The 11303-nt window shown below is 39.2% G+C and overlaps 1 protein-coding gene across 8 annotated transcripts in view; it reads left to right on the top strand.

The window, feature by feature from the left end:
• The window catches only part of cdh4 (cadherin 4, type 1, R-cadherin (retinal)), a 490519-nt gene that overhangs the window by 447915 nt on the left and 31301 nt on the right, over positions 1–11303 (top strand). For all 8 annotated transcript variants that reach the window (XM_083534056.1, XM_083534054.1, XM_083534053.1 and 5 more), the window contains 2 exons: positions 1776–1920; positions 10241–10413. In XM_083534056.1, the coding sequence (XP_083390182.1) occupies positions 1776–1920; positions 10241–10413 (318 nt within the window). The remainder of the gene's footprint in view (positions 1–1775; positions 1921–10240; positions 10414–11303) is intronic.

Below are 11303 nucleotides of genomic sequence, written 5' to 3'. Positions count from 1 at the left end.
TGCTTCTAAGCTGTGGAACAATTCCGTTTTTATATGGTCAGACTCAAATTAAGTTTTGATTATTGTCTTTTGTGTTGCTTGACTGATACTTGGTAGTGAATGTTCCATTTGTTTTTTATTATTACTTTTATTAAAAAGCACTTTGGTAAAAGCTCCTTATAAAATGTGCAATATAAACAAAATTTTGATTTGATCTCTGGCCTAGATACAGTATATATGAGCAGGTTTTGTAACATAAAATATATTATTGTTATCATAATCAATATAATATTTGGAGCTATCTATGATTCCCTCAAGAGCCCCAGTTTTCTTCATCAACACTGAAGAGAAGCTAACGTATGTATCGTTAAGCAGCATTAGGCGAGCTGTTTTTTTTTTTTTTCCTACCCCCCCCTATAGTGCAGACATGAAGAATACAAGAGATTATTGTCACACACAGGGACAAACCTACACTTCGTATCTCCTCTGGTAAATGCCGTTTCATTCCACATTGGAGCATGATTGGCTCTTGATACGCGATGATACTTGTCTGTCACCTCTTTAGCAGTAACACTGAGCAGTTTTTAGGGCGAATGCAACAGGAAAACTGCTGTAAGTGAAATAACACTTCGACTTACACTTTACTTTTAAAAACACTTGTGCACATTTGCCCCAGTAATGATTTGCATCCAAGTTTACAATATTAAAAAAAAGGCACCTTTATACAAATTCGTATATACAATGCATATGAAATGTGTATCCTTCAACAAGCAATAGTGAAGGAGCATCTTTAAAACAGTGTCCTACACCATTAAGCGTAACTATAAACAGATAAAAAGTGTCACAGGTACTTTAATGATAAAATAAGGTTGTAGGAACGAGCACACGCCCTCGTTCATTACGCACATGAGTTTTATTGCTTTCTGGTCTTCCTAAGTTTGCAAACCTTTTGCACTTAAGTCGGACGAGAGAATGCACTCGCTCTATTCCTTTCTCCTGCCAGAGGACTTTCCACCCCCACAAACACCCCGTTCCAGACCTGCTGTCCAGCATACTAATGATAGCATAAAGCCACACATTTGCAGTCTGCACACCGGGGGTCCACAGATCAAAGATGTAGGACCTCAGACCAACATCAAACTTACATGTACACACAGACAGGCACGAATACACACACAAACTCACACTTTCCCCAACTTCTTTTCTTTGCCAGAATACAGAGTTCTTGTGATTTCTTCGCCAGATTATTTGGTGATTTGTCAAGTTTCAGACAATGGAAAACTGCCCTCTAAACGTGTGTGTGTGTGTGTGTGTGTGTGTGTGTGTGTTTGTGTGTGTGTTTGTGCGCATCTCTCTCTCTGTCTCTTTCTGTTTGTTCTTCTGTCTGTCTATCTTTCTCTCATACTCTCTCTGATGTTTCCTGTGACACAGTAGTTTGAGTAAAAAGATTTTAATCTGCTGTAGCAAAAGGTGCTTTCAGGAACCAGACTAAAATAAATGATGGAAATAAAACATTGTGTGTGTGTGTGTGTGTGTGTGTGTGTGTGTGTGTGTGTGTGTGTGTGTGTGTGTGTGTGTGTGTGTTTCTGCTCTTCTGCTCTATCCAGATGTGTGTAAACCACACACACACACACACACTCACTTTTTACTGACTGAAGATTTTCTTCTGGTTGTGTATTTAATGTTCTTTCCACATTTACGAATGGAGCGTAACACGTGTAAGTGGCTGACTGGGGTTTAAGGTGTGCTGTACCTGTGTACCTGTGTATTCACACACTTTTCCTTTCAATCCGCAGCTGAGAGCCCATGCCGTGGACGTCAACGGTAATCAGATGGAACCTCCGATCGATCTGTACATTTACGTCATTGATATGAACGACAACAGACCCGAGTTTCAGAACCAGGTCTATAATGGATCTGTTCCTGAGGTCTCCAAACCAGGTAAGAAAATGTATGATGATAATGATGATGATGATGATGATCTGTATAATGACCAGTATAAAGACATTGATGATGAGGATGCACGTGATTATGACTATGGTAGCGGTTTACATTGCATTCCTTTCTAACATTCTTTAACAGCAAAGTACATCAACATCAGCATTAATAAACCACAGATCTCCACTAACACACTCCAAAATCTAGTGGAACATCTTCCCAGATGAGTGGAGCTTATTATAAAAGCAAATAGGGACTAAATATGGAATGGGATGTTCAAAAAGCAATATCTTGTGGTCAGATGTCCACAAACTTTTCTCCATATGTACCTAATACATGTGTATACATTTGAGGCACAAATGCCTTGATTCTCTGGTTTTATGTGAGCTATTTCTGATCGAATAGCAGGAATCTGTAAAAGGCTGTAGAATTCTTCAATCTGATTAGCCGGAGGGATTTGATTGATTTTCTGTAGTATCTCTGACAATAAATCTGCCTGTAACTCATATCACAGATTTACATCAATGCCTGTTTTCTAATACATTAACGCTACGACATCGTTCCCGTATTATAACAGCTCATACACAGGGACCTGAATGGACGATGCAGCACATAACCTATGACTAATATGAATACTTGTCTTTTTGACTAATCGTGTTGCCTTTTTAAATATGAAAAACGTTGTTTGTTGAACTGGCGATAGTGTTTTTTAAAGAGGTTCACCTCGCATTTAAGGAAGGAGTCTCCAGTTTGTGCTATGGAATAGTGTCCTGGATAAATGATTTGCTATGGATGATCCATGATCGATTATAACCTACTGATGTCATTCATCACGTACCTGCTTGTCGCACTTAAAATGGCGAAAAAGAGCTGAAGCGAGTTTACTCAGTATGTTAAAATGTGAGATCCGGGCATATTTTTGGCTTTTATGAATAAACAGGTACGCGCAAACATTTGAATTTTTGAGAACGTACACAACACTCACTATATATAAGGACTAAAATACAGTATTTGACCTTTTCATGTGCATTTAGTATTAATCAGTGTTTATTAGTTCTACATGCACCTGCTGTCTGCTGTGTTCTGCAGGTTTGTTTAAAGTTTGCTTCATTCAGGAAGTGTACTTTTTTTTTGGAGCAGATAAAATAAAAACGGAAGTTCATATACCTGACTGCTTGTATTCATTAATGAAAATGTAGCCACGTGCAGTAATATCAAAAATTAAGGATCGTTATACATCGTGAAGTTGAATTGAATCGTTCACATGATAACCGTGATTGTATCGAACCTTGAAACCAGTCAAGATTCAAACCCCTCCCTTTTTTTTGGGATATACCAGTAATATAGTAAACACTCATTGAATCTAAACCTGGAAATAACAATGCTGGACCATTTGATGATGATGATGATGATGATGATGATGATGATGATGATGATGATGATGTTGTTGATTATCATGGTGATCCCTTTATCTAATCCAAATATTTTTACATCCTGCCTCTGGAAAGCTCCTCTCTGTCTGATCAAAGTGCTGTGCTGCTTTTTTTTCTACATTCGTTTTTCCCATACAATGTACAGCTCACTGCGGAGGGGCTGTCAGACGAGAACCCGCCGAGTGTCCATTCGAACTGAACATTGTGTCCGTTCATGCCTCAGAGAAGTAGGCTGTCATAAGAACCATTTCATTTTTGCAATCTTGACTGCATCTGAAAACTTTGCCCTCCCGAGGATCTGTAAACCAGTGGTACGAGAGGGAAAGAAAACAAGTTTTTCCGTTTTTTCAGTAGAGCGTGGAGTTGCAGAATGCGGACCACTTTTGCTAATTAGCCGAGAAAAAGCTTTTCTGTCCGTCTCTGTTGCTGTGCCACCCAGCGTCTCCTCGATGTGCTTTCCGCAAACTAAAAACCGTTCCACGACTTCACTCCAGCTCAATCCAATCTCTTTCTTGGGATCCAAGCCATAGTGTGCAAGTCAGGTGAAAACGCAAGCTGTCAGGTGGTTCTTTGCATTCACGTGATTTGAATCTCTCCAAGGAGTCATTGAAAGGGAGCTTAACCAACACAATCATATCAAATTCTCTTGGAGGTAAAGACACCACAGTGAAAGCAGAGCATGGTGGGAACGGGGCTTATCACTTTCTGCACATGTATATTCAATTATCGCTGCAATCCATCAGCGGAATGTAGCTCTTAAATGCCACTTTTCAGCGATTTCTCTTTTTTTCTGTTGAGCAAAGCTCCCATTGGGGGCCACATTCAGATTAATTGAATCTCGCCTTTTCTAGCCTACAACTAAGCAATCACTGAATTACTGTGCTAATCCAATTTACTTCAAACCCGGGACGAGGTATGATTCAGACTTGGCACAAATTAAAATCAAAGTGAATGTGTTTTTTTTTTTTTTCTTTTTCTTTTTCCAGTGTGTGTGTGTGTCATACTGGATGAAGACGATGATGATGGTGATGTTGTTCACCCACACGCTATTAACTTTGCCCCAAAAGCTCTACTATACAATTTCTATTTGGTCAACTTGATTCATTTATACTCAAGTGTCAGAGGGGAGAAGTGTTACAGCCATTTTATGCAAATCAGCCAGAAAATGTATTTAATGGCAAGCAGTTAAGACGTGTGCATAAATTAAAAAAGAAAACACTTGAGGCTTTCACATAGCACCATTAAGCTGTTCATGTAAAAGAACCACAGAGTGCTTATTAACATTTTTCAAACGTTGTTGCATAATGTGCAAAATATAGGGAAATATGACCGAGTATACATACATTGCTCAGAAGGAAAACCTTCTAAAAGGGTACAAATACAGATATGAATTGGGAGAAATGCTATTTCATGGCATGAAAGGTTCACAGAGTATCCAGTTGAGAGTAGAGGGACTGTGATGCAGAGGTGTGAAAAGTCTTAGAGTATCTGAATTGAACTGTGCATGAATATTTAACTTCTGCTGAATGTAGGTTTAAAGATGCACAAGTCCTCAATAATAAGACACATGTTAATGAAAAGCCTACAACAGTTGATTTGTGAGGTTTAATTTCCTAAAATACAACTCGAATTGTATCAACACTGCTAAAACCATCAACAGCCTTTATTCAATTTAATTTATTTTTATTTGTATCACTTTTTCATATGTTTAACAATAGATATCGTCTCAATCTCATCTCACAGAAATGATGCGGTAATTAAGAATGAATAAAATTGTTCCTTGTAATTGCAAGTTTGTCTTTTATGAGCCAGCCGGTGGCTACAGTGGCATGGAAAAACCTCCTGAGATGGCATATGTCTGCAACCTTCAGAGCCCTTGAGACCCATTCTCATCTGAGTGGCACTGAATGTCCATTTATTATGTCATTATGACAAAAGTAGTAGTGCAATTTTTCGAAAAGGGATCTTCAATTAACAAATAAAATTACAGCATCACATCACAAAGTAGAAGAACCATTAGTATTCGATGGACAAATAAAATGGCGATGGTCTCTTTTGTGGAATAAATGAGGCACTGCAGAAATGTAATCTTTATTGTCAATTCAAATATTGTGCAGTAAAAACTACAAATATTGACTCATAAATGTCGTGAAGTGGAAAGTCACTTATATACTTAGTAAAATTAAAAGGAGCCAAAAATGTACTTAAGTACAGTAACAATTTACATTTACTCACCACTGCTGTAAAAAAATGTAGCATGACTGGAAGGTGTTTCCATTGTTGCCCGTGTGAGGGAGCAGTCAGATATAAAGAACCACGAATTGCAAGACAAAGAAATGTGAGCAGATCATTTATGTGAATGTGCAGCATTTACAACATTCTTTTATTCATCTTTAGTAACTGTCTGGTCAAAGTCACAGCACTACTAGTTAGGCTGTGAGTTTCTTTATATTTTAGGAAAGAGAACCAATCAAATTCCCAGGCATGTACAACCAAAAATAATGAATTATGCACATCTTTATTTGAGACCAAACATGAGATTAAAGAACTCGAGATAGAATTGACATCCATTTCTACCTCCAGTGTTTACTGAGATATGGTTGTATGGATCGGATTTTTAAAGGCAGGTATGAATATTTGGAGTACCAACCGGTCTCGGATCCAGTCAGGGTCATTGTGTTCCTCTCCCTGATCTGTATGACGTATGCACAGTTCTACATTTTCTACACTTCCACTGAGCTGTCCTTTGTGTAACATCATGTTTACTTTTCCGAGACATGACTCAAAGGCTCGACTCTGTTCTCGCAATCTGCTAAATGACCCTCGAAGCAGGGTTCCTCTCAGGCCTTGTTGAAGTTAAACAGCCTAGCAGACTGCTTGGGATAAAAAAGAACGTCCTAGAGTGCACTTGGGTGCCCAATTTTTCCAGTGGCAAGTGGAGTGGTGGGAGGAAAGTTTGCAAACATTACGAGAGTAGGTTTAAGCACTTTCTTTTCCCCCAGACCGGCAGAGTGACGGGCTTCATTACACTTTCACGGCTGCTCTCTGGAGAAGAGGAAAATAGGGGATGAAGATGGATGAGAGCAAGCGGGAGAGAGAGAGAGAAACACACGCAAAGATGTTTCAATTGGCTTAATGGACGTGCAGCGAGGGTCGGCCCCTGGCTTCTTTTGCAGGAGAGCCCATTTGCCTTATTATGGTCCTCAAAGGAGCTGTAGCAGCAGCACAAACCCACGCCGAAAGATTTACAGGGTAAAGAAGGGTAAAGACCGGACACAGCATCCTCTAACAGTGTAGACGTCGCCGCTGGCTTTAAGGAATACCTAAGTGGCTTTTTGCAGCTCATCCATTCGAGCCACTCGAGAGCTTGATGTTAGTTATATTTCTAAACAAAACTGTGGAAGTGACACAAGTGATGGACGCAGTATAAGCACGCTAATACGTTAACTGTGGGAAGACGATGATGAAAAGGGTGTTTTCTACAGCAATCTCTGCAGCACAAGGTTAAATTCATGTGCTGAACATGTTCCAGATCGGAATCGAGCAGAATTTTAAGGTTCAAATTGTATTCAATTGCTCGATTGATTTAAGTCATAAAATATAAAGTGTAGAGAAAAGGAACAACTTTTAGCATGTATTTTCAACTTGACCCTTACCAGAATAAATTTCATTAATCAATTAATAAAGGGGAGGAGGCAAATATTTTTTGAATGGATAAATGTGTATAATGCTTATAATGTATTATATCAATAGCAGTCACTTACCGTATTTTTTGGACTATAAAAACTCCCAAAAGAAATAGTTGTGAAAGGAAGGAGGAAGACAGTGAACAATGAATTTCTTGGTCGGCTACTGTTTAGATACAAGCCGTTGTAACGCGTTGAGTCTGGGTGAAGGGAGAGCTCGCTAACTCCAGTTGCAACAGAAATCATATAAGCACAGACAGGTTTCCAAAACTCGTGCTTTTTTATTTTTCTTGGCCACAGCGTTAGGGTTTAGTCAAAGAAACTTAGAAATGAGCATCAGAAAATAATAAGGACATATTCCTCGGTCTTGCACACATGCAGTAATACCGGAAAAAGGCTATTCCCAAAATGCCGCTCTGCTCTTAAAGGAGCCACAACATATTTCACCAGTTACACCGTGTAACAGTCACTGTCTTTCGTTAAAGCCTGTGTAAAGTTCAGTGTAGACACTGCGGCTTATAGACAGGTGCGGCTTATTTATGTTTAAAATAAAAATCTTTATCAAATTCAGTGGGTGTGGCTTATATATGCACTTAATAGTCCAGAAATTACGGTATATACATTTTCCTCGCTATTTCCGTAAGCAAACGATTTATAGATAATATATATCTTCACCCTAGTATAGACACAGTGATGTAATTGCTGTTTACAAATAAATTATTAAAATCAAGGCATTACAAGGAGTTGAGGTTTTTACAAGCTTGTTGGTTGTGGCCCAAATTATTTTAAAGGACATGTTCTTTTTGTATCCAAGCCTTTTCCCATCCTTTCCACTTTTTTCCACCATGTGATTTGTATTTAGTTTTATTCTGCTTTGTATGTCAAATGTCCATTTCCTGTCTGGTTACTTTTAAGCATCTCAATTTAAGTCAAAAAGCAATTGGATTTCTCAATTAGTTTTGCATTAAAGACAGTTTTCTGCATCGTTTTAACTCACTGAATAACCCGTGTACAGAATTCCACTCATTGCAAATTGAATGTGACATTTGACATTCAATTCAGTTCTCCCCCTTCTTTCTGTCGTTCGCTTTTATGGCTTATATAAATTTGAGGGGCAATCAAGCTATCCTCTGCATACCCTCCCCTCCTCTTTGTTCTTTCACTTTCGCTTTTTTGGCTGTTCGTGTTGATGTAGCCCCATCAGAAGAGGCCATAATTGTTTTTCATGCTCATCCTTTGTTCTCTCGTCTCCTCTGGCTTGGTGTCAGATCCTGCTCAGAAATGTAATGAAGTTTGAAATAGAGCCCCCAGCCTTGATTATCCCTTCATAGGTGTTTTGTCATGGAAATGATGGCACTATCTCCTAGCAATTACACCAGATCCAGTGCCTCCTGTGAAGACGTAGTTAGTCATTAAAGCCCTAAATCAGTATCTGCCAAAACAGCGTCACACGTCTCACAAACAGCTCAGAAGTGTTATTACGAGCTTGAGCGATTTTTCAAGTGGAAGATCTGAGCAGATGGCTGTGAGCTCAAATCCCATGACTGCCAGAAAGCTACTAGCTCTTAAGAAAAGGGTTTACCATTGGCTGCTGAGATAAACGGCTGATAACCCCTGGCATAACGAGGACCTGATCTTATGCAAAATTCAACCTGGTTTCATAAGAAATCCATAGAAATTCAACAAATGATACAAAGCTTTCATATAATGCAATCTCTTCCTGTTCATATTCAGACCTGCCACTCTGTACAAGCGTTGCCTTATTATAATCTAAGTCTGGAATGATTGCGTCATTGTTTTGTTACGTAATATTAACTGACTCACTGGACGCTCCGCCTCTTTCTACCATCTCACATTAGTTATCAATTCATCAGTACTCTTCTCTCTTCTCAAAGTGACTTTTCGGTTTAAAATGTCTTTGGCTTTTCATCAAGGTAAATGGAGAATGTGGAATAAAATGTATCAGTGTAGGTTTGATTTAGTCATGTCTGACAAGTGTATATGTAACAGCACTTATCTGCATTCTTGTGGGAGGCAGTGAAATTTGGGCTGCCAGATTTTCTGGCAAAATTGGTCATTATTCGTCTTCACGGTTGGCACGTCTGCATATTTCATGCATATGAATGAAATCTATCCTCACGCCCCCCAACCTCAACCTTCATTTCCTGTCATAATTTTGGTCATAAGAATTGCTACTAATGTCCAAACCTAATTTTAGAAGAATTTGAACAAGCAAGCATGACACAAGAATGATTTTTTATTAATTTTATACCAATAAAGCTGTGCATCCTCTGCATCTGATCTTTTAATCTCTCATGTTGCAAGACATTTGTGCTAAGTTTTGACTAAATCTATCAGCCTCACACGTGGTAATGTTTTGTAAGTCCCTACGTGCAGCCTGCCATTTACAGTGATTGCTGATAGGGTTTGTTTTCCGAGGTGACTGGAGACTTGGAGGCCACCGATAGAGAACTACCAAGTGGCTGGAACATAACATCAACAGAATGGCATTAGCGAAGTGCGCCAGCGTGACATTTCGCCCACGTCTGGGGAAATAGCGAGGTTTATTCCTGGGTGTACGTGCGCAGAGGATCCGTAATTGCTCGCCCACATTTGAGATGGTGGGTGACAAGCTTGTCAAAATCAATAATCATGCTTTAAGGGTTAAAGGTTATGAAGTACGCTGCCCACACACACAATTGAGTCATGCTCAAATTGCAGTGTTTACGTTGAAGAACAACACCTGACAAGTGGCGGATCATTAAGTCTGGTGTGTTAATGGGGCGAGAGAACGGAAGTGAGACAGGGAGAAGCATCGCCACAAAGACCTTATTAACAAACGCTCCAAGTCGGAATCCATTTAAAGTGTGCGGATGGTTGAGCTGAGATTTTAACAGCAAGGAAAACAAGGTGCACGAGCAGCAGTGTCAAAGGTCAGAGGAATTTGATCTTTACCGTGTAGAGAATCATGTGATGAATCACTGAGCCATTGCTGTGCTCAGGATGAAATTAGAAATCACATATGCTTGTGTTGAACGTGTCTGCTCATAATTAGTCATATCTCCACTGACAAAGAGGCAGAAATGATGTTTTGAAAAGTGATTCACACAAAGGAATTTGTTTTCATATTTGAAAAAACGGAATGAGTCGTTGTGCCAGCGATTCATTCAATCGAATTTGTGAATTTTCACGTTCTCTCCACAGGCACGTCGGTGATGCGTGTTACGGCGATCGACGCCGATGACAGCACGATGCCCAACGGCCTGGTGCACTACAGGATCCTAAACCAGAGTCCACACATCCCAATTCCCAACATGTTTACCATCAACGGAGGGACGGGCGAGATCAGCACCATCGCAGCAGGCCTAGACAGAGAGGTGCCAACTTATTCTCTTATGCTAAACCCATTTCTGTGTGAAAGCCATAAATGCTTGGCTGAATGCTATTTCAGTCCATCACACAGGATAATAATAAGCTTGTAAGCATAATAGATGTTAAACTAGGAGCAATACAGGAATAACACAGCTTATATTTAAAGGCTGAAAATAAAACAAGATAAAGATACACCGAGACCAGTGTGGACAACCAAAGACCAGTCTCCTGTAGCAGACAGGATTCTGTAATTAATCTTAAGAGTTTTGCACGTATTTGGTTTAGAGCGTTTAGGAGACCAGGCTGACTGAAGTCAACAGCGTGAATAAGCTAGCGACTGGCTTTGTTGAAATCACACGTGCAACATAAAATCGGTTAAAGTTTCAAAAACACGTGTACATCTCAGTGCCAAACATAATTACATCACCATCCCTCACTGAATTATTTAGATTTTAAGAATTACTACATTATTAGCTTTGTTTCAACCTCATTAGCATTATCAGTACTACATTATTAGTATAGTTACAGCATTGTTAGTATTATCTTTACTTTATTAATAGCAGTTTGGGTAGAGCAAGCAGGCTTACTGTGATCGGATTTCATTTGTTTGCATCCGAATGCATGAAAAAGTACAAACGCTCGCTCTATCTGGAACCGGTGTTACACATGGATGTCAGATTATCATACCGTTAATTATTCATACACTAACTTAAAGCAAACGATATGAATCCTTATAAGAGTGATTTAGTTTGATTACCTATGAATGAGGTCATGAGGAAAAAGTATGACTCTTGGCCTTACTTTAGCCTTTTGAAGCATTTTCTACATATTAGCTCATGCAGATTTTATGCGATTTCGCTTCTTAGACTTTGTATCACTGTGAATGTGTGCATCT

Source organism: Silurus aristotelis, assembly GCF_946808225.1.
Source record: "Silurus aristotelis genome assembly, chromosome: 28".
In the NCBI taxonomy this organism is placed as follows: Eukaryota; Metazoa; Chordata; class Actinopteri; order Siluriformes; family Siluridae; genus Silurus; species Silurus aristotelis.
The sequence above is the reverse complement of the archived record's forward strand: the minus strand, read 5'-3'. Positions and strand labels throughout refer to the sequence as shown.